The 21,643-nt window shown below is 38.8% G+C and overlaps 6 protein-coding genes and 1 non-coding gene across 11 annotated transcripts; 3 read left to right on the top strand and 4 right to left on the bottom strand.

Annotated features, from left to right (window-relative positions):
• Nucleotides 1-41: 41 nt before the first annotated feature.
• LOC18992987 (arabinosyltransferase RRA3) lies at nucleotides 42-2,167 on the bottom strand. The gene is made up of 2 exons (XM_006416449.2): nucleotides 1,749-2,167; nucleotides 42-1,409 (listed from the first exon to the last, which is right to left on the bottom strand). Exons 1-2 carry the CDS (start codon nucleotides 1,905-1,907, stop codon nucleotides 294-296), a joined length of 1,275 nt encoding a protein of 424 aa, XP_006416512.1. The 5' UTR covers nucleotides 1,908-2,167; the 3' UTR covers nucleotides 42-293.
• A 472-nt stretch (nucleotides 2,168-2,639) lies between these two features.
• On the bottom strand, nucleotides 2,640-4,981 carry LOC18992986 (uncharacterized membrane protein At1g75140). Its single transcript, XM_024152889.1, is given in 4 exon segments — nucleotides 2,640-3,613; nucleotides 3,615-3,680; nucleotides 3,683-4,737; nucleotides 4,825-4,981. Coding segments are annotated over 3 exon segments (1,857 nt in total). The 5' UTR covers nucleotides 4,628-4,737; nucleotides 4,825-4,981; the 3' UTR covers nucleotides 2,640-2,767.
• Nucleotides 4,982-8,435: 3,454 nt separating this feature from the next.
• On the top strand, nucleotides 8,436-8,520 carry LOC112084251. The gene has a single exon (XR_002898207.1). It is a non-coding gene; the product is annotated as a small nucleolar RNA R16 (small nucleolar RNA).
• A 702-nt stretch (nucleotides 8,521-9,222) lies between these two features.
• On the top strand, nucleotides 9,223-10,063 carry LOC18992985. Its single transcript, XM_006416447.2, has 2 exons — nucleotides 9,223-9,624; nucleotides 9,712-10,063. Exons 1-2 carry the CDS (start codon nucleotides 9,394-9,396, stop codon nucleotides 9,937-9,939), a joined length of 459 nt encoding a protein of 152 aa, XP_006416510.1. The 5' UTR covers nucleotides 9,223-9,393; the 3' UTR covers nucleotides 9,940-10,063.
• A 316-nt stretch (nucleotides 10,064-10,379) lies between these two features.
• On the top strand, nucleotides 10,380-12,523 carry LOC18992984. The gene is given in 5 exon segments (XM_024152399.1): nucleotides 10,380-10,446; nucleotides 10,540-10,618; nucleotides 10,740-11,063; nucleotides 11,065-11,934; nucleotides 12,136-12,523. Coding segments are annotated over 2 exon segments (321 nt in total). The 5' UTR covers nucleotides 10,380-10,446; nucleotides 10,540-10,618; nucleotides 10,740-10,958; the 3' UTR covers nucleotides 11,281-11,934; nucleotides 12,136-12,523.
• A 49-nt stretch (nucleotides 12,524-12,572) lies between these two features.
• LOC18992983 (putative wall-associated receptor kinase-like 11) lies at nucleotides 12,573-17,867 on the bottom strand. 2 transcript variants are annotated; one of them, XM_024152398.1, is made up of 4 exons: nucleotides 17,066-17,867; nucleotides 14,315-14,542; nucleotides 14,047-14,175; nucleotides 12,573-13,938 (listed from the first exon to the last, which is right to left on the bottom strand). In XM_024152398.1, exons 1-4 carry the CDS (start codon nucleotides 17,865-17,867, stop codon nucleotides 12,710-12,712), a joined length of 2,388 nt encoding a protein of 795 aa, XP_024008166.1. In that variant the 3' UTR covers nucleotides 12,573-12,709. The 2 variants fall into 2 exon arrangements, with proteins under 2 accessions (XP_024008166.1, XP_024008165.1); XM_024152397.1 differs by lacking the exon at nucleotides 17,066-17,867 and having other exon boundaries at nucleotides 14,315-15,459.
• A 1,070-nt stretch (nucleotides 17,868-18,937) lies between these two features.
• LOC18992982 (uncharacterized protein At1g01500) lies at nucleotides 18,938-21,450 on the bottom strand. Of its 4 annotated transcripts, XM_024152734.1 has the most exons (4): nucleotides 21,419-21,450; nucleotides 21,251-21,343; nucleotides 20,018-20,839; nucleotides 18,938-19,348 (listed from the first exon to the last, which is right to left on the bottom strand). In XM_024152734.1, exons 3-4 carry the CDS (start codon nucleotides 20,711-20,713, stop codon nucleotides 19,136-19,138), a joined length of 909 nt encoding a protein of 302 aa, XP_024008502.1. In that variant the 5' UTR covers nucleotides 20,714-20,839; nucleotides 21,251-21,343; nucleotides 21,419-21,450; the 3' UTR covers nucleotides 18,938-19,135. The 4 variants fall into 4 exon arrangements, with proteins under 4 accessions (XP_024008502.1, XP_006416506.1, XP_024008503.1 ...); XM_006416443.2 differs by lacking the exon at nucleotides 21,419-21,450 and having other exon boundaries at nucleotides 21,251-21,358; XM_024152735.1 differs by lacking the exons at nucleotides 21,251-21,343; nucleotides 21,419-21,450 and adding an exon at nucleotides 21,159-21,182.
• Between the last annotated feature and the right edge of the window lie 193 nt (nucleotides 21,451-21,643).

Below are 21,643 nucleotides of genomic sequence, written 5' to 3'. Positions count from 1 at the left end.
ATACCGAAAGAGTAAAGAGGAAATTCTGAAACAGAGAGAAATGTGGAAGGAAAAGGCTTCATTATGCAAATATGAACCTAGAAAAGAAAAAAATGGTAACAAGAACAGACAAGTAAAAAAAGACTTGAGCTTTTAGCCATAAGTCACACAAAATTCATGATACAAAAGAAAAAAAAAAACAGAAGGCATCCATGAAGCATTAAACATGGAAACAATAAAGAAAAACGTAAAATTAGAATCACAAGTGTCAAGAAACTGAAAAACTTTTGAGTCTACTCTGCTTTTCAGGTGAATCATTCGGAGCCATCTGGGAAGCTATCAAGCGCGTCTTGCTTGCCATTTACGTAGAACTCAACCACTGCTCGCATTCTATTGAGCTTATCTGGATGGTAATTCACATGAACAATCACCGGTTTCACCTTCTTCTTCAGTTCCTGATTCTTTCTTACAGTCTTGAAAAGGACCTTACTGTTCATAAACTCATACATATCCATGACTCTCTTGGAGGCATGCAGGCCAATGTAGTCAGGATGCGAAGGATAAAACAGTTCCTCGTTGAAAACCGCTTGGTCCCACAGTTTGGCCTTGGAGAGCCTATCTGCTACACGATCGAGCAGCTCGATTGATGGAATCGTAGGCCTTAGGTAGAAAAACCCTGAATTGAAAACCCATATCCTCATCGTGTGAGCATACCGAGCCCATCCCATGGCTGGTTCATCAGATACATCGTTGAATCCATAAGCCGTCATATTGCTATGGCCATCACTCATTGACTCCACATCAGAGTCTCTGTACAGATGTCTGAATGGGTTTTGCAAGAAGACAATGTCCACATCCGAGAGAAGAACACCATAACCGAGTTGCAAGAACTCTCTTAGTACACGGAATTTCAATCCAGAGACGGCGTGGTTACCTCCGGTTTTCCCGACCGTGTCCACGTCCTTGTCTGGATCCCTCTTGTAATACGCAACATCTTTAGATTTACAGAAATTCTCTATGTAATCGTCCAATGCGACAACCAGGTAGTTTGTTATACCCAATCTCTTAATGCTAGCAATCTGAACCTCTAACATTGATTTCACATTTGCGTTTGCAAGAGCCACGATTACCTCTTTATCCACAGCGATCTCCTCTAGAATCTTTGCCAATCTTGGGTTTACAGATTCATCTGAGAGGATTGTTGGATTAGTTCTCAGACTCTTGACGGTTCCAAAAGGACCAGCCTTGATCTGTGTTCCCAAGGCTAGGACCTGTTTTCGTGCATTGTCTGGTCCTTGTTCCGCTAAACGTAGCTTTTCTGTTAACTCTCTGACCTGCTTCTTCAAATATGCATTCTTCTCTGAGAGAGATGCAAAGTCTGATTTTAGCATTTTTATTCGTGCGGGCGATTCACAAGACGATGATCCAACCTGAAGAAGAAAAAGAAAAGACAAAGAAGTGATGAAATTTAACCAAGTAAACTCAAATCTTCAAACTTCAAGAATCCTTAAACAGCTCAACTTAGTTCCAACTTGTGATACAATATCCAGTAATCAAGCCAAATACTTTGAAGAATTTCTCGAACTAATCTCCAACAAACACAAACGCCAAGAAGAATTTCTTCCATTTCTAGACACATTCCACTTAATACCTATAATGGCTGAGATTAACGCAGGGAATTATCAAATTCAGGTGAAAGCATTCTAAGTAACTCGATCACAGAACCCAAAATAAGAGCTCCTATAGAAATAAGGCGTAAGATCCAGTACCTGAACGCGTTCTTTAGCTGTAAGCGCCGACGAGCTCGAGTTGAAGAACCCGTTAGGGAACATAACGGCGCATACGCACCCGATAAAGATACCGACGAGGATGGCGATGGCAATTCGAGATCCACGGAGCTGTTGGCTTCTCTCTCTACGACCCGCCATGGTCGTTGACTTTCTCTCCTCCCTTCACTAGCGAAATCAAAGACCCAGAAGCTAAAACGATTAAGACTCTTCTCTGATTTACTTGAACAGACAAAGTTGAACAATGTGCTGGATCAAAGAAAAGTCTTTTCCTTTTCAGAAAACCCTAGAAATGTTCTATTTTCTTCGGTGGTCTCGAGTCAGACCTCCCGGCTTTTGAAGTTGTTGAGAGAGAGAGAGCTTGTTTGGCCTCTTCTGCGAAGACGACGATGAATCAAAGCTCATAAAAATACTGTTACTATGATTCACGGTGTAGATTCGTGTTTCGTATTCAACAGTTTAAGATGAAGTTTCAACCGTTCGATGGGGATGATTATTAAGCAGACTTATCTGACGGTCAACAGAACAAATTCTAAATCGAGATTTGACAGAAATATGATATATCAAAATTTTAAATTAACAAGCTCACATCTATAATCCACTTGCTAGCACGATCACACATGATAGACCAAACTAAACTATTATGATTGAGATTAGTTAAGCTGTCAAACCTTTCATCGCATCTTTACCAAATGTTTTATATATTTTAGATTCAGCGATCAAGTACGCGATTTCAGCGGTTAGACCGCCGCGATTTTGATTTGTGCGGCGGCGGGAAATAAGAAGAAGATTATCCACTTTGCAAAGAACATTTATTCTTTCACCGGGATTATTCAAAGAGTACTGCCTTGACCAAAAAAAAAGAAGAGCCTGAAAAAAAAAACGAACGAGGAACAAAAAAACTTTTGCGTTACAAAGATTATATAACTTGTTCAAGTAACAGTTGGTTCCATGTCAAAACTTAAACAAAGCTTGGGAATATGCAAGAAATCCAAAAAGACTCAACTTTCGTCGTCCAATACTTTGCTGTTACCAAACAAACTATCTCTTCTATTACCAAACCCGCTTGAATCAAGACCCGACCCGCCACGGTAGTTGTTATGATCCTGTGCGGTTGTTCTGTAGCCTCCATCCACCGGAGCTCTCGAGCTTTGGTCGTTAGCTCCAACTGACCGGTACGAAGACCCACCAGCGTATCTTCTCCGTAGATCCATGAGGTCATCGTTTCTTCTAGAAGGTTCAGTAAAAGACGGTTCTTTCGCGGAACTGTTTTGTCCTGCGGTTTGTGTAAAAGGATCATCTGGCCCCCACGCGGTGAGCGACTCTTTCTTCTTGGCGAAGAAATGCCAAGCTCCGAACAGAAACAGTATGAAGAAGAACACTGGACTGCTCCAAAGCATCGTGTTGAAATCACCTTTGAGACTCGTAAGCTTCGACTTATAAACCGCGAAATACCCGTCTCCTAAACCGATCACGACAAGATTTTCTCTGTCGCTAGCGATCAAAGGTCTCGCCTTTACTGCTGCTACGTTTCTTGAATAAGATTGACGATGGCTCAAGAACGCTGATCTGATCTCTTCTAATCCCGCGGAAAACAAAAGCCGAGGACCTGCTGTTCGGACGTAATGCTGAGTCGATACGTTGAAAGCGAAAACCTTTTCTTCGTTGATTACGAGAAGGTAGCCTTTGATTGACTGTAAAGCTACTGGCTCTTCCATTTGAAACTTTTTCTTGGATCTTACTCTACATTTGAAGTTCATTATATCTCCGTGAAGCAACACGTGAATGATTTCTCCCTCGGATGTGAATCCGTAAGCTTTAGACCTTTCCGTGGCATCGAAAACATAAGGTTCTCGCGATTGAATGGTTTAGTCCTTCACACTCTGTTTCTCTTATCTTCATACTCCTCAAAGTCCAACGAACCCAGCACCAGACTCGGTGAGAAACAACAGTCTCTGCTTCAAGAACACGAGCGGTCTACTCGATGGCATAACCGACCCATAAACCGTTCTGTTCTCGGTTAAAACCGTGAGCTTTCCGCTTAAATCCGTCGCCAATATATACCTAACACGACCAACATGATGCACTTCTAATAGAGTCACAGGATCAGCCGAATCATCCACATCAAATTTGCCAACAACTTCCATCGAAACCGAGTTCGAGTTCCAATCTTCGCCGTTGGATCCCTCGTGGATCCGATGCAGCAAAACCGCACCGTTCTGATGGCCCGTGACCACGAAACTCGAGTTCTTGAACACAGACAAATACGAAACCATAGCAGTTATCGGTGAATCAACCGTGGTGAAAAACTCAATCAAAACATCACCATTTCTCAAGAACACATAAACCCTGCCTCGAGAATCACCAATCGCAAAGTATTTGCTCGAACCTTCGAAGTCCTTAAACGGCAGCACATTGATACAAGTCGCATCGGAATCGAGTTTCACAGCTGATGTGAACAAAAACCTCTCCGACCAAAAAGGGCTGTATTTAGTAACCGAAAACGCCTTTGCTCTTCCTCCTCTCTCTTTCTCATCTTCCATTTCATCACCTGATCTAGTGATCTCGTTCTTCTCCATTAATGGCGATTCCTGAGTTTCAGATAACCTAGCATCTAGATTAGCGACTAATTCCGTCAGATTCTTGACGAGTGCCTCCAGTTTATGCAATAGAACAGCTTCTCGATTGGATTCACTAACCGAAACAGCTACATCGGTGGAAACATCTACGGTTTCGTATGGAGTCGGATCAACTATAACCGGCGACTCGTTGGCATACGACGGCGAAACAAAAAGTAAAGTGAGGGAGATTAAAAAGGAGAAGCGGAAGAAGAAGGACTTGCCGTTTTGAGGAACCGCCATTAAAAGTAATGCAAAAGTTAAGCAGAAAGCTTTTTCCTTTTTCCGTGTCTGAATCAGTGAGTAACCGCCATTTATGCAGATCCGTAGGAGATGGAGTGGAGATTAAGGATCTGAGTGGAAAGAGAAGAAGATCTTGTCCTGTTAGATCTTTGTTGGGTGTAATAAAAAAATTTTAGAAGAAGGTCAAAAATTGAGACCTTTGTGTCTGGAATTCGATCCGGTCGTCTTCAGTCACGGTGAAGCTTGGCGCTAAGAAGAGATCAGAAAGTGTCTTACGATATTTTGGGACTATTTATCATGTAATAATATTTTTATCTAATTTTGTGCTGTTTTTAATACTAATTTTGTGCTATTTGGGACTATTTATCATGTATTTTTTCCAGAAATTTTAATCTTTGTAGTCCGTTTTTCAAATTGCCCATGGATGTCAAGATTTGTATAGTATAGATGAAACTTTAAATTGTGTTTTTTTTTTCCTTTCATTCAGCAAAAAAAAAAACAAGTTCAGTAGGTTGGTCATATTTGTGATTGGATTAAAACTAACTTTAACTTACACACGAAAATCTAACACATTACTAATCAACAAATGCTCTGGCTTGTGATAAATAACCGCATTTAAAAGCATTTTAAGACGTTAATTTCTTCTTATTATGTATGGGGTTTGTTGAAAAATAAAAAACACGTTAACCTCTTACAGAAATAAAAGTTACAGCGTAACTTAAATATATAAAAACTCATATTGAAACCCAAAAAGACGCATAAATTGGTTGGATTAAAAACCTTTTCTTTACGAAGAAACAGTAACATCATAGTAAATAAATTTTTCGGCGCCGACCATTCTAGATGGCCACACATAGAATTAGAAAAGCACACATGCTGATCAGCGACAAGATCCATAGACTCTCCACGTGAAGCTTCTTGGTCACAGTGAAGCAAAAGCCCTCGATTTTTCAAAACACACTGTCCCAATGCGCTTATACATGGACAAAGTCCACCCCAATCTCATATATACGAGATCCCGAAATCTTTGTTTTTTTTGTTTGTTTGTTGATATAACATCAATTTAGAGACCAACCAAAAAAGGAAAAATGTTTAATGGCCAACAAAATTGATTACGTCACCTCTTTTTCGAGTTCGGTCTTGAAAAAAAAGAGAAATGTGAAATGAGTAGAAAAAGAATTGTTTGAATAGCCAAGGGAGACTGCCTAACGACTAACCAACTCAGAGACTATCGATATAGTCTTCGATAAATATGGTTTTAAGACGCAGGCAAGTCATCTTTGGTGATACGATCCTAAGTGATTAACTCTGAAGCAAAGGGAAATAGATGCAGCGATATGATGGATAGAAGGAATCGATGATGCGTTATGGTGGTGGAGGTGACACGATGGTGACTCGAAGCGATGAGAGACGATGGTGGCTGGTGGATCGATGGTGATGATGGTGGAGGGATGAGTTCGATGGATATGGTGGTGGATGAGAAGAGAAGATGATGAAATCGATTAGATGATAGGTAGCAGATTTTCTTGTAAGAATCACTTGTAAGAAAATCGAATTCAATGAACTTTTTGAGTCAAGGAGTCAAAGCAAACTTTGCTATCTCTTTTACGTTAAAATTCCAAGCTGCCTAATGACTTAGGCGATTTCTCTATTATATAGACTTAGAGAAATCGCAGCCCTAAAGAAACAAAACTACATGAAATTTAAATAAAAACAACATGAAGTTTGATTTAAAATAAAAACAGCGAGGCGTCCCTTCTAATCCTAAGTGGTGCGCCTAAAACAACTAGTGCACAAGTCATTTTGACTTTGCACATTATTACCCATTAGTAACAACTTCTAAGTAACTCGACGTAGCAATGATTTCTGCCTCGTTAAAAACCTTGGAGAAGAACCTCCTTGCCTTCCAAAATCTTCACCAAGGAAAAGAGTACAAAATCATCACCTAAGTTACATAGTCATTGTTACTGGATTCTTCATTCTTCAAGATAGAGATGTTGAAGATGTGAGCTCCAGCCTCCTGGTGATCGCTGTCCTCTGTGGCAATGAGTGCGTGAGCCTCCTTAACCATCTCTCTAGCTCTGGAACGAGTAATCCTGCCAGCTATCTCTGGTTCCTCCTCCTCTGAGGATCATATCACTTGGCTACCACACAACTTCTCATTCTTCATGTCACCGTTTCTCTTTATATAATTTTCTCTTTCTTTTGATGTTGTTGACAAGTATAGCCTCTAGCTAATACTATGTGTATATATAGGCATGACGGCATGAGCATGGAGTGGACACAATATGTTTGACCAAACATGTGTGCATGGCCTTGTTTTGGAATATCTTCTTAAAGTTTTGGTACTGGGATGGTCTGAGTATAACAAGTTGGTGAACCATATATATATTAATATTCGTATTAATTAGTTCTAGCTACGTGTATTATTGTTACTTAGAACTTCGAAGAACGTTTGTTTAAGTGTTGTAGATCTATATTTAACTGTGATATATAGTGTTTAGATTAACAAAAAACAATCCAAATTGATATTGTGACTATGATAACTAGCGTAACTACAAATATAATGGCGTTATTACAGACGATCATTCATTATAGACGGACGCACACAAGATATTTTTCAGACAATATCGTCCCTATAACGAAGTGTTCAACCATCTAGATACAGATGGACAACATGTGAACGATATGTTATCTTTGTCTAAGTTCATCCCTCTTTTATTCGCTTGTGGACCACCTTTGACTTATTCGCCCAAATCGGTATCCTGATTTTTTTGGTTATTGGATGTTTAACCACCATTTGATTGTTTTTTTTACCAGTGCAAGATAATGATGCAAAGGAAGGAATAATATAATCATCATCAGTCTATCTCTATATATGTTTTTTCTACTCTTCTTACATAAGGTTTTCTAAGTACTCAAATGGCAAGAAATATGCTCTGAAACCTAATCATCTCTATCAGAGTATCAGGTCAATATATACCCATTTCTTACTGTAGTTGACTACTAGTGTAATTGGGACCATAAAGGACAGAACATTTAATTATAAAAGTCATGATGCCATATGAATTTGTGTAGTAAACAGGGAATATTTTGAGCTTTCTGTGAATAGTTATATGAAAATATAACATCTAGAGTTATTCTTATATCTATTCCGAGTTAGCTAGAAAGAATGTATACCATTATGAGAGAGGTTGGAAACGAAAGCTGTCGCCCATATATATAGGATATATTGCTTCTTCTTTTTTTCCTTTTCGAATTTTTGCATGTAGGACTTATATGAATGATATGAGAAGAGCCACACAATCAATAATATATAGCTCTTCTCACATCAATCATCCTTTAGAGTCATTGATACCACACAAATAAAAGGAAAAAAAGAAAAACGAAAGAAGGAAAGAGATAAAGATTATATGTATGTAGACTGAGTTTGATTAGAAAATGTGACTTGCTAGTTGCTAGTAAAGGATGACTTGCCAAACTTTTTTCTGGTGTTTCTGTTTATATAAACGAGATAAACTGCTTTTGTTTTGGAACTGTTTAAGAGTGTGGATTTTAGTTAACAAAAACATCAAACGAAAAACTATGTGAGCCCATTGGACCAATATATTCAAAGTAAGCCCATTGTAAAGCTAAACCCTAGCTTGGTTTGTCACCTCTTCGTTATATAAACCATATTTAACAAACCACACCTGCGGAAATCTCTTTGATCGCTCATAGTTCTTTCTTCTGTTTCCGCGAAAGTATTTGCTTTCTGTTTTTCTTGGTTTGTTCTTCATGGTTTTAAAATTATCTGTTTTTTTTTTTAATTGGCAAATGATGAGTAGAATCTTATCCTACACACAGATGAATCAGTGTTGACTACCAATCTCTGCTTATTATCTGATGCCAATTGGTCCGAAGCTCTTTCATTGACAAAATCCAATTTTAATTTGTTTTAGCTCTGTTTGGTTTCGTTAAAGTTTGATTATTTAAAATTCGATGGTGGCAGATGAGTTCTGATGCCCTTCTTAAAAGTATTACTTTAAAAATCTAAATTAAGAATAACAATTGTGAGGAAGATACAATGATGAGAAATAGCAGACGGGCGGTCTGAAATTGATGTCGTGTTGATTGTCTGCCTCTAATTGCTACACTTAGCATCTCTGAGTTTCTGATCCATTCGCCAACACATGCGTGACGTTTTAAAATCATTAACTGAATTGAGTGTTACCCAAATTTTCAGATCGAAAATCTTGACTTTAATATCTGAAAATAATGAAATCGGCAATATACTTGTCGAAGTAATCTAAGGCAAAATCAAATTATCAACTGTATAAGACTTTAGATTCTTAATTAAATTTAACGATGATAAAAAATACCATAGTGCGTGAAGTAATCAAAAATCTAAATAATTTTAAGACAGATCAAAAGTTCATGCTATGGTCTCGTCAAGACTGTTGTAAAACCAAAAAAATCAGACTTGCTATTGTTTGGACACGAAGACTACTATATCCACCGGCTTGATTCTTTTAAACAGTTAAAATATCGCAGTCGCAGCCGTAATAAGAGAGAACGCGTTACTAAAGTCAACACGAAGTCAACTTCATCGTGGCTTTTAGCCCATCCCACTTCGTCGTATTCAGCTAAAAAAACTCAGTACTGACTTTTTAAAATTTGTTAGTTTTATCCAAACTTTTCAAAAAGTCTCTCTTTCACATTTGATCTTTAGTTCCTTTATCAAGGCAGGTCCATAACACAACACTTGATTCGGAGATCAGTTAGAAATGAAGTTTGAAGAATCTCAAACGCTCTTACCCGTGAGAAAACCTGTAAATGGCTGTTGTCTCAGCAGCAACCGCAAACGCGCTGGTTACAAGCTTTGGGTTTTAGTCGCGGTTCTCCTCTTGGCCTTAGGGTCTATGTTAACCGGTTCCGTCTCTCTCAAAGGACTCGGTCTGTTCCACTCTGTTGACGGCGAATTCGGATTTCCCGTCGGCGACGATCTCGACGTTCTGGTACCAGTTTGATCGCGGTTTTGTATTTGAAATTTTTTAAAATCGGAATTGGATTTTTGAGTTTTGGAGTTTTTGTGGAATTGACAGGAAATTGAGGAGAGAGAGAAAGTGGTGAGGCAGATGTGGGATGTTTACGGACGCTCCGGCGGCGTAAGGATTCCTCGGTTCTGGCGAGAGGCGTTCGAGGCGGCTTATGAGTTTCTGGTCAGTGACTCCGCCGCCGTTCGAAACGGTGCCGTTTCCGATATTGCGAAGCTGTCTCTTGTTCGCTCTCTTAAGCCCGACTCTACTTCGGCCCAGCCCAATCATCATTGAGTTTTGAAGACGGAAACCCACGAGAATAACATAAGATTTTTATTGTATATAAGAGTATTTCTCGAATAATACCGAAACTGTAATATTTCTCAATAATAATAATTGGTCATTCGAGGAGAGAAAATTAAATGCATAATGCATAAATCGAGTTTTCTATAAACAGTATTAAAGGAATCTAGAATGGGGCGACGTGGCTCTCCAAAAATTAATTACTCTTGCTAAAGTTAATCACGCACGAACAAAAATTAATTACTCTTGAAGGGACATCCGATAAAAAAAAAATCACGCGCGAACTTATTAACCACCTTTTCTCGTTCTATTTCATCTGTACCGTCGATTGCTTTACACATTAATAATTGACAACCGTAGGATCTCTCAATAATCTCCGAAATTTAAAACCGACTCGGATTTGGGGTTTTGCTCCGTCTATATAAAAAGTGGCTCGACTTGTTTCTCAGTTTTTTACCCAAAATCTCCCGCTGATCGCTTCTGCATCTTTCTTCTCATGTGAGTTTGGTTTCGAAATCCGATTTAACTCTTTTTTTTTTCTCCTGGGACATTCGGTCGTTTTATTGATTATCTTTCGAATTTCCTTGTTAGGGTTTGGCACGACGCATCTCGATTCGGGTGACCTTAATCCTGAGCCGACCGATTGAGTTTTTTCCGGCCGGTCATCGAGGTATGTTATTTTCTATACCTAGGGTTTCTCGATTCTGTTGCTACTGTTTCTGAATCGTTCGGGTCTTGTGTTGGATTGCTTTGATACAGTTGACTTACTTTTGGGATTCGTAATTCTCTAGGGATTAACAAGAGCGGGCGGGAATAAACAGCATCTGATCAATTCTCGTTGATCTGATCAATTCTCGTTGATCAACAACAAGAACTCAATGTGTAATTCGGGTATTTTCTTATTGCACAGATACTGAGATACTGTTTGGGATATTTTTTTTTTTGGTAAAAGATACTGTTTGGGATTTCAAAGTATCGAGGGAAAAAAGAAAAAGATGTAGAAAAAAGGGATGTATGTGACCTTTGCCATGACAGGTGCGCTTGCTTGGCAGGTCAAAAACCCTTAAATAAAAAGATACAGTTTTTGGTTCTGTGGAGGGATGGGAGATGGCACGGGGATTGGTTATTATTCTTTATTTGCCCGGCTCTCCCTCCCTCAGGGCTGTGTGCCTGTGTCTCTCTCGTTTTTTTTTTTTTTTTTATTGCTCTTTCATATGCTTCTTGCATACCACAAAGAGGATCACAAACCCAATTCTGAGGCATCACTTGTGCCCCTCTAATATGCATCTTGCATATGAACCCATCAGTGCAAATCAGGAAGAGAACCACTGACCGAATATTGAGCTATCACTTGTGCTTTTCATTATGCTTCTTGCATGTGCTACCATCTAAGGGAATCACAAACCTGACAATGAGCTTCTAATGACCAAAACAAAGGTAATTGCCTGTTAATTATTTTAATTACACACGACCGAATAAAATTTGCTAATCTTAGTTCATTGATTCTGAATTAAATGGGCTTTACTTTGCGTTCTCCAGCTACTTAATTGCATATGTACTCGTAACTCTCGTAGTTAATAAGTATGCAGTATACTACTTTGATTTCCTATTTATTTATTGAAATATGGAATGTGTATTTTCATACCATCTTCTGGAGTTTGGATTGGCTTTTCTTTTGGTATGAGCCTATGTTAATAAAAGCCTGTATGTATAGACATTAATGATCCCTAGTGTTTGCTCAAGTAATTTTTTTTTTTCTTCTGATGCGTCTGTGGTGTGTGGTAATACTTATTGCAAGCTTTGCTGGTTGTCGGTTTTTATCCTCGAGATATTTAATGGATGTGTTCCAAGAATGGTGCTTCAAACGTTGTGTTACTAAAGAAAACTTCAAAGAATCTTCTCCTATCTATCAATGTGTCGAGGAAATAGCCTCCTTCCAAGTAGTAATGGAATCTGAATGTAATAAGGCTGAAGAGTTGTAAAGAGGTTGGTCTCTGTATCGCAAGATTCTTCTTAAACACTATTATCCAACCATAAGGGTTTTGGTAGTTGAATTATCCGAATTCAATGCATGGTTTATCTAATTTTGCTCTAAATTTCATAACTTCGTATGATATGATGACTTTTGCCTGAATGTTACTTGTCCTAATTACATGCACGTTTAAGATCTATCTTTTTTCGTGTCAGGTACTTAGTGACCATCTAAACTAAGCAAGCCCTCATCTGTATATATTCTTTTGAATACACACGAGAAAGTAGGAAAGTGGATCCATCAGGCTCAAATGGAGAACAACAATCTGCAAGAAAGTTGGACTGCTTAAGGTGATTCTCTTAACAACAGAGATCTAAGTAAAGATTGTAGACTTGATTGTCTAGATCTTGGAAAATAAGGTGTTTTGTGTAGTACTTGTGGAGTATAATGATGGCTCCTCAAAGTGGAAAAGCCTTAAAAGCTGTAAAATTATAGAGATGAAAAGCCTTGTACGGTTGTGTTCAACATGTAGAAAGATCGCGTTAACTCTCTTAAAGAATTTGAGTAATTATTCAAAGGCACAGAAAAGCCAAAAAATCGTAATTGAGCTAAGAATTCATTTATTTACAGGAAAGTTCATTATTCTCTTAAAGGGTAGGGAAAGCCCAGTAGAGGAGCAGGTATTTAAGAGACATACGCAACCACAACAAACATTATACAGTTCAGCAACTACCAAAACTTTGAAAACATAATCAGTTTTGTTCAGAATTACCTTCCCCTTTTCACAGTTCACCATGTGGAGCGAGGAAACAATGGTTCAGCATCTGATGAGGAAGAGGAAGCAGCAGTACTAGGGATTGGAGCAGTAACACCGATAGTCCACGAATCAGCTATGTGTATCGTATTCATTCCTTGGTCCTCTTCATCAGCATCATCGTCATTTTCAACCTTTACCAACGAATCACCTGTAGGAGATGAACATATCTTCTCCAACTCGGTAAACACTTCTCTCATATATGGCCGCTTCTTTCCCTTAGAATTTAAACATCTCCTTGCTAGATTTGCCACTGCCATTACTTGTTCCGGATTGCAGGCATCTCTTATTCGAGCATCCATAATATCATTGAATCTGTTCTCCTTCATGGCAGCTTTGAAATGATCCGCTAAGCCTTTTATTTCTTGAGAATCTGAAAAGGTAATTACAGGCTTCTCTCCTGTGATAAGCTCAACAAGGATGACTCCAAAGCTATAAACATCACTCTTATCGGTATATTGGCTAGATCCATAGTACTCTGGATCCACATATCCGACTGTACCTGAAACAAACGTTGTCCAGTGAGTATGATCTAGAGTTACTGATCTTGAAGTACCGAAATCGGACACTTTGGCTCGATACTTCTCGTCTAGTAATATGTTTGTTGACTTGACATCTCTGTGATAAATTGGAGAAGACGCAGAAGAGTGCAAATACGAAAGAGCTCCTGCAATATCCACGGCAATGCGCAGACGCACCCCCCATATCATTGTGTAAGCATCAGTTTCTTCATGGATGTGCTGGAGAAGGTTACCATTGGGGATAAACTCATAAACCAGAACGGGAACTTCCGTCTCAAGACAGCATCCTAGGAGCTTGACGACATGTCTGTGGTTGACCTGGGAGAGGATCACAACTTCGTTGATGAACTCTTCTATTTTGTCTTCATCCACAGCTTTGGATTTCTTGACAGCAACCGTTCTACCATCGACTAGCATTCCTTTGTACACAGTGCCTTGACCACCCTGTCCAAGTATCCTGTTTTCGCTGAAGTTTTCAGTGGCTTTTTCAAGCTCTTTCGAGCTGAATATCCTTGTCGTCTCTATGCTGCCTTCTCTTGTGTTTAGTTGTTGTTGCAACAATAACCCACCGTTACGTTTGAAGAACTTCTTTTTCCTCTGAGTTTTCCTTCTCTTCTTAAGAAACTTTCTCAAGAACCAAATTACACCTACTAGGACTAACACTCCAAAACCTGCACCTACTCCTGAAAACCAAAAACCGCACAAGATTGTTGATAAACAGCTGTTTAACTTTGCAACATTTCATGCCTTCGTGATGCTAACCGAAGCAGAAGATACATTGGCTAACTTACCTATCATTATTGCTCCAGTTTTATCGCGCACACACTCAACATCTCCAGGCAAATTCACGCAAGTATCGCCACTTCCTGTACAGTATCGGCGACTTCCATCAGGATCGCGTTCTTGGCACTCATCAATGTCTAGACAGTCGATATGAAAGATGGTGAAATTGTAATCAGCTGACGATGATTTATACTGAAGTCTCTAGCCAAGGAAAGATTTGTATTTCCCTCACGAGATGTGATATATGTACAAAAAGAGACACGTTTAGAAACAAACCTTTGCATCCGTTAAAGAGGTATGGGTTGCCTGTATAACCTTGTGTGCATCCACAGCTTGCATAATTGGTCGCAGAAATGGTGATATTGCTGCAGGTGCAACTTGTTCCGAATTTAATATCATTAAACCCTAAACTATTGTACTCTTTTGTGTTTCTGCAGCTCAAGGAGTCTACAAAGGAAAGGTTACTGGTCTGAATGACCCATCCTATCCTAACTGTGGCATACCCTTTAGCAAAAAGTCTTTCTGGCTCTGTTAAATTCGATGACGTGTAGACTTCATCTGTAAGGAAAGCGACTCTACATTGTCGGCTTGTCGTCGAGTTTCCATTCTCAAGGCTCTCTATGTCGACGCCGATCACCTGGTGAGCCTCAGTATCATCCGGTAGACTTGCACGGCAACATCCGTTGCCATTGCAGCTTCTTTCTTCTTGATCCCCATGATCATTCTTTGTACAGTCTTCTTGAGTGTTTTCGTAAGGCAAGGCGTTGCTAGAACATCCAGATTTGTCGAAAAAGGGCGCGTTTTTGCTACGTAATGAATCTTTGCTTGCAGCAGTGCAGCTCAGCTCGCATCCCACAATGCTCGGCTCGATGTTAGTCAACGACGCCTTGCTGTTGCAGCCAACCGCTACGAGGCTGTTTCCACTCCCAATGAAGAAAGGGCTGTCCTTTAAATTCAAGACCGATGCAGACTGATCTTTTTCATCTCTTGAACATCCATCGGATTTTATAGGGCTTTTTACACGGATCGATCCCAAAGATCGGCGGGTATTGTATTCAACAGTCCCATCAGCTGGAAGATAGATATTCACAACTTCCATGTTTAGCTTGAAGAGGAATGGGGAAGTAGCGTTTCTGCATTCGATTCTGTACCATTCGTTGAGGTAGCAACCTTGTTGGATTCCAAAAGGGTACGGGATCTTCTTCATATCTCCACATGATTCCGATTGACACGAGCTCGAAATTGACTCATGGATGAACAGAAATAGTAAAGGAGAGAGAAAAATCGAGGAGTAACTCTTATAGCAACTCATGATGTTGCTCAACTGAAATTAGCAAGCCGATGTTCAGGTTACTTGCAATACAAGTTATGAAACAACATCAGATGTTTCGAATTTCATAAGTACTTGGGAGATATATAATAACAAGAACTCAAGTTTTTTGATGTTGTGTTGAAAACAGCTTTCGTTCAGAATAAATCAACCAGTGGCGAATTTCTGATAGTTCAAGGTCAATAGTCTAAGCCGTCTTGTTTTACTAAAAACATGCCCTACAAAAATATCACTATCAACTCATTTTAATAAACGTTTGTGAGAGACGAAAATGTGAAATAGTAGTCTTTGTGTTCTCGAAGTAGAAGAAGTTTCTTCTCAAATGACCTAGTCCGAGAACCAATCCACATCAACAATAGAACATCATGTTTATGTGATAAACAATTCAAAGCCCAACTTTAAGCCCATCAAGTGAGTAAATTGGCAACTGACGCCAACAGAACCTGAGTTTGGTGGTTAGTGAGAGCTCTGTTTCGCAATCAGAGGAAGTTTAACTGAGCCAAAATTTTGACCACTCTCTTGAGGTGGTTGTAGTGTGTACTTGTGTAATGAGGTTGTTTTTAGGTAGTCGGTTCTAACTTCTATAAGAAAAAAGTGATTCTAGGTGATTCCGGGTATCATATCCAGACAAAACTAGAGCACCAAGTCAAGAGCTTGAAAGCATTAAACCTGCAATTGTTTTTCTTTGCTTGCTCTGTTTTCACTTTTCTTCTTACCCAAGTCGTTTCTTATCTCAAAATAACGAGTGAGTGAAAGTGAGAGAAGATATAGTAGTACCAAAGACTCGAGCTTGATCATCTCAAAGCCCTACATAAAATATAATACAACCGAGAAGGCTACCAAAGTTCAGTGAATTAGAATTTCTAGACCCGTCTATTTACAGAGCTAGTTTGCAACTTATATCCGTCCCTGCTAATTTGTGTTGTCACTGTAAGTTTGGCTGAAATATATATTTCTTTTTTCTCTAAAAATCTAATACTTGCATCATTTCTTGTATTTGTTCTTAGTGAACTAGACACGTCTATCTACAGAGTTACTTTGCAAGTTCTCTTTTTTTTGGTCTGATTACTTTGCAAGTTCCTATCAATCAAATTCTGAATACCAGAAAAAGGGCTACACTCTCTGACTCATTTATTTACAGTAAAACAGATACGAACAAACCCAAACCCACAGCCAATTGTTAGATTCACATCACACCCAACATACAAATGGTCAAAAAAAAAGAGGATTCTCTCAAAATTTCAAGGTGAGAAGAAGTGAAAATGTATATGTTAAACTAGAGAAGCCTCCTCCTGAAATTTCTGGTCGTTGATTGATAAATACGAACGAGAAGACCGACACCAATCCCAAGACCAACACAGACACCAAGTCCTATCCCAACACCAACCCTTACACCTGCATTGAACCATGACATCTCTCCATCTATGCATTCACCTCTCCAATACATGTCTCCTTCGTATTCCTCTTTGTAATTTGCGTATTCGTTTACAGAAAGTAAATATCAACAATCACTCACACCAAGTGTGTGCTTTTGCAACTCTGGTTAACGTAAAATCAGGGGAAAAAAAAGAGAATTCTTTCAAAATTTGAAGGCAAAAAAGGAAACGGAAAAACCCACTAGAGGATGTGAAAAAGAGGAAATGAGAGAGAAAGGTCTATGGCGAGAAATGAATTGTTTTCAAACATTACAGGAGTACTATATCCCTTAGCAAATAATTTTTCTGGCTTGGTTGCATTCGACACGGTGTACATCTCATCTGTTAAGAAAGCGACTCTGCATTTTCGGCTTGTCGAGTTTCCATGATCAAAGTTGTCTATTCTGACACCGATCATCTGTTGAGCGTCAATACTCTGTGCGCTTGCTTGACAGCATCCGTTACCATCGCAGCTTCTTTCTCCGTTCCCTCTGTTCTTTGTACAAACCGTAGAGTAAGTATAAGGCAACGCATTGTAAGAACACCCGGTTTTGTCGAAAAAAGGGACGCTACTGCTAGGTAAAGACTCTTTGCTTGCTGTGCAATTCAACTCGCATCCCACTTTGTTCGGTTCGATGTTAGTCAACGAGGCTTTGCTGTTGCAACCAACCGCTACGAGGTTGTTTCCAGTCCCAAAGAAAAAAGGGCTACCCGTCAAATTCAAGACCGATCTAGATTCTTTTCCATCTCTGGAACATCCAACGGATGTTATCGGGTTTCTGACACGAATTGACCCGAATGAATTGGAATTATAGGAACCCTCTCTGTCGCCAGGAAGAGAGATATTCACAACTTCCATGTTTAGCTTGAAAAGAAAAGGGGAAGTAGCGTTTTTGCATTCGATTCTGTACCATTCGTTGAGATAGCAACCTTCTTTGATTCCAAAGGGGTACAGGATCCTTACACTTCCACATGATTCGGTTTCACATGAGCTCGAAAGAGCGGTGACTTTTGAATCAATGATGAGCATGATTAGTAGAAGAGAGAGAATAATCGACAAGGAGTAATTGTTATAGCACCTCATGATGTTGCTTTTGGCGGCCGGCTGATTTGTTCCTTGCTAAACAAGTAAACCGACTCTCAGGAATGTTCCGTCACAGGTTACAAAATTAACTTAAATATGTCTTGAGTTTCTTTAGAACTTGGAAGATTTCTAGGACAAGTTTGAGTGCTGTGTTGGAAACAGATTTTGTCCGAGAATGAATAAAACCAGTTTTTTTTTTTGTTGTCTTCCAGGTTCTTGTAGCTCAAGGTCAATAGTCCAACTCTAATTATTTTTATAAACCATTTCATTTTCAAATTTCCTTTTCGTCCCTCCCAAAATTACATCATCTCTTAGTCCCAACAATTTTTTTTTTTTTTTCAAGTCTTAGTAGCATTTAACTAAGCACGAGGGTCACTTCTTTTATTTTAAATTTCATTCCCCTCTTCCTTTGATTTTGTCCAAGCATATTTTTGATGATAAATTAAGCCGTGAGAATGACTGCTAAAAAAAAAGTTCAATGGGCGAAATTTCCTCTTTAGATGAATAATGAATTGAACTTTTCTTTGTTTTCTGTGGAAATAAGCCTAAGAACATTTTATAATAGTCAATACAAAAACTCATTGATGTATAGTTACCATCGACTTTTCACTAATCAACTACTTCGTTGAATTCTGATTTACTGACATCTACAGACTACAGTGCAACAAATACCAAACCTTTGAAAGTACCAGCAACTTCTTTTTTTTTTTTTTGAATTGAATGTAAAATTGTATTCAATCAAATAGGCTTTACATCAAGTGCATCAGAGCTTTATCATCTCAAAACCCAACATAAAAGCTAATACAACCGAGAAGGCTGCAAAAGTTAAGTGAATTAGAATTTATAGACCCGTCTATTTACAGAGCTAATTTGCAACTTAGATCCGTCCCTGCTGATTGTGTTGTCACTGTAAGTTTAGCTGAAATATAGTTTTTTTTTTTTTTCTATAAAAATCGAATACCTGCATCATTTCATGTATTAGATCTTCGTGAATTACACCCGTCTATCTACAGAGTTGCTTTGCAAGTTCTCTCTTTTTTTTTCTTCATCTGGTCAGATTACTTCGCAAGTTTCTATCAATCAAATTCTGAATACCAAAAAAAGGACTACACTCTCTCACTCGTTTATTTACAGTAAAACAGATACCAACAAACCCACACCAAATTGTTTGATTCACATCACACCCAAAATACAAATGGTCAAAAAAGAGGATTCTCTCAAAATTTCAAGGTAAAGAACTAAAGAAAAGTGAAAATGTATATATTAAACTAGAGAAGCCTCCTCCTGAAGTTTCTGGTCGTTGATTGATAAGTACGAACGAGAAGACCGACACCAATCCCAAGACCAACGCAGACACCAAGTCCTATCCCAACACCAACCCTTACACCTGCATTGAACCATGACATCTCTCCATCTATGCATTCACTTCTCCAATACATGTCTCCTTCGTATTCCTCTTTGTAATTTGCGTATTCTTCTGCCTGCGCAGACAAAAGCAAAAATCATACTTAAAGGAAACAAACTATACGAAGAAGATACTTTCAAGGATCAGCTTTGCCAGGTTGTTCTCATAGTGGCTTTTATGCAATAGCTTAGATTTCCTATTTACTAAATGAATCTACTTCCTAACAGTAATAGTGAAAGCTGAAGGGGAAACACCTTTAGCCTATATTGATCCAAAATATTTGACAGACTTCACAGCACAACATTACAACAAAGCATATACTGAAGAAATCGTAGGTAGCAACCCCTTGTGGGTCATAGAAGCAGCAGACAAAAGGATAAGAGCTCACAGACAAAGGAGGCAGATGGGAGATTTATATCTATCTCTTCAATCCTAAATTGGGTCTAGCCACATGCCACATTCATCAGAAGGAGACGGGTCCACTTCAATTCTTTTAAAGGATTTTTAATCTTCCTACCAACAAACATGATTTCAATAGGGAAAAGAGATCCGAAAACAATCACAACATGTTATAATTTATTAGTTTTCCATCTGAGATAGTAACCAATGGCTTGAACACAATACAAAAATGCTCAAGAAAACTGTGAAGCAATGAGAAGAAATAAGATTGTATCAGGCATATGCAATATCTTGAAACAGTGGAGAACGAACTCAGATAATATCAAATTGAATACTTTAAATTTACCTGAAAATCAAGCTCCGAGGGGTTGTTTTTCCGAGGCTCTGCCGTTTCATACTCAGGAATTGAGTCCAATGCCATTCTTCTACCGTGTTTCTTTCTCAAACCAAGCTGCAGAGTCTTGGTTAAGATGATAGGTGTTCCTGAGAAGCAACCAGTGACATAAACCTCGATAGTTGGCAATGGTGACGACAACTCTTGACCGTTAATGCTCTTCTCCTTAAAGAAACCAGACCCTGCAGTGTTTACAGCCTCACAATCCATGTTCCATCGATTATTCGATTCCCCAGTGAAACCTTTACTGTCAGACATCTCAAGAGTTCCAGACAGAACAAGCTCGTTTCTGTCATAAACCTCAAACTTTATGCTACCGGTTAACCTGATATTGTCTGTGCTGACATAAGTAGCTTCTTCGGATTTCTTATCAACCCGGTCCCTCCTGAGCTGTGAAGAACACCCTTCCGAGTACATGCTCATCCTAACACCGTTTATCTCCAAAAGCGTATCTGGATCCAGAGGAATGTGATTGATGGTGAGGACTTCAGGGGTCGAATCATCCACAGTGAAATTGCTTATCCTGACGTAAAAAACTCTCAAATCCAACCAGGGAGATGAGATTCTGGAGCTGTGATGGTTATAGTTATGATATCTAGATATTTGAAAGGCTTCACCATTGTCAAGTGTCACACCAGTGTCCTCCATGATTCGAGAGGAAGAGGACCAACGAGTGCTTAAAACCCAAAGTTAATTCTCACTCCAAAATCTAGTCGGAACACACTTGTGTAAGCCTTAATTCCGATGAAAAATCCCAAAAAGAGAGAGAGAGACCTGGTTTTGAGGAACAGAAAGCCTTATTATATGGACATGAAACGAGGAATACTTTAAACGGGAAAAGAGAATCATTCTGTCCCAAAAGGGAAGATTCCCATCACAGAAGCAATAACGCAAATAGTAATCGACCAACAATAAGTTGAATCGCAAACGCTAAGACAGTTAAAGATTCAAAGTTTCAAACTTTTGCAGATGCAGAGAAACGACACACTAAGATTAGAATCTCAAACTTTCGAGATTGACCCAGATAAGAAATAAAGTTTCAAGAGGCTCTGAAATCGAAATTGTGTATCTTCAACAACAACAAAAAAACTACCATTGAGAACACACTCGAAGCGTCTCAAACTATGAAGATCCGAATAGAATGTAAAAAAAAAAAACAATAAAAATAAGAGGAGAAAAACTCACCAAAGAAGAAATTGCATCCACAAAATCCTCTAAAATCCGGTAAATTGACTCGTCGAGACTCGTAGTGTACAATATTAATCTTCCTGTCAACGTCTAAAAAGAAACAAAATCAAAAGAATTTGAGGGAAAATGTTGTTTATGGCAAAGATTAGACTTGTCGAAACCCACCACGAAAGATCACAGCTTTTTCTTTCGATCTAATGGGAACGCAGCGCGTGTCCGAGGATTGCGATGGACCCAGTTGAGCAGATGTGTAGTTTTATCTGTTTATGTATGTCATTGTTTGAGGAAAAAAATATCAGGTTATCTACTTAATTACAATTATTAAATGTCCGTAATATCGCGAAAAGTCTAAGGTGATGAAAGGAGAAAAACAAAAATATCAGAAACAGT

This window comes from Eutrema salsugineum, unplaced genomic scaffold (assembly GCF_000478725.1).
Source record: "Eutrema salsugineum unplaced genomic scaffold, Eutsalg1_0 scaffold_5, whole genome shotgun sequence".
NCBI classification, from domain to species: Eukaryota; Viridiplantae; Streptophyta; class Magnoliopsida; order Brassicales; family Brassicaceae; genus Eutrema; species Eutrema salsugineum.
The sequence above is the reverse complement of the archived record's forward strand: the minus strand, read 5'-3'. Positions and strand labels throughout refer to the sequence as shown.

Excerpts from the sequence above, each read along its gene's own strand:
- LOC18992987 (XM_006416449.2), bottom strand. The coding sequence starts at position 1,907 with ATGGCGGGTCGTAGAGAGAGAAGCCAACAGCTCCGTGGATCTCGAATT. Across the intron at positions 1,410-1,748 it reads CAGCTAAAGAACGCGTTCAG|GTTGGATCATCGTCTTGTGA; the intron begins GTACTGGATCTT and ends TTTCTTCTTCAG.
- LOC18992985 (XM_006416447.2), top strand. The coding sequence starts at position 9,394 with ATGAAGTTTGAAGAATCTCAAACGCTCTTACCCGTGAGAAAACCTGTA. Across the intron at positions 9,625-9,711 it reads GCGACGATCTCGACGTTCTG|GAAATTGAGGAGAGAGAGAA; the intron begins GTACCAGTTTGA and ends TGGAATTGACAG.
- LOC18992983 (XM_024152397.1), bottom strand. The coding sequence starts at position 15,350 with ATGAGTTGCTATAAGAGTTACTCCTCGATTTTTCTCTCTCCTTTACTA. Across the intron at positions 14,176-14,314 it reads CCTCTTTAACGGATGCAAAG|ACATTGATGAGTGCCAAGAA; the intron begins GTTTGTTTCTAA and ends TCGACTGTCTAG. Across the intron at positions 13,939-14,046 it reads AACTGGAGCAATAATGATAG|GAGTAGGTGCAGGTTTTGGA; the intron begins GTAAGTTAGCCA and ends TTTGGTTTTCAG.
- LOC18992982 (XM_024152734.1), bottom strand. The coding sequence starts at position 20,713 with ATGGAGGACACTGGTGTGACACTTGACAATGGTGAAGCCTTTCAAATA. Across the intron at positions 19,349-20,017 it reads CCTCGGAGCTTGATTTTCAG|GCAGAAGAATACGCAAATTA; the intron begins GTAAATTTAAAG and ends TTGTCTGCGCAG.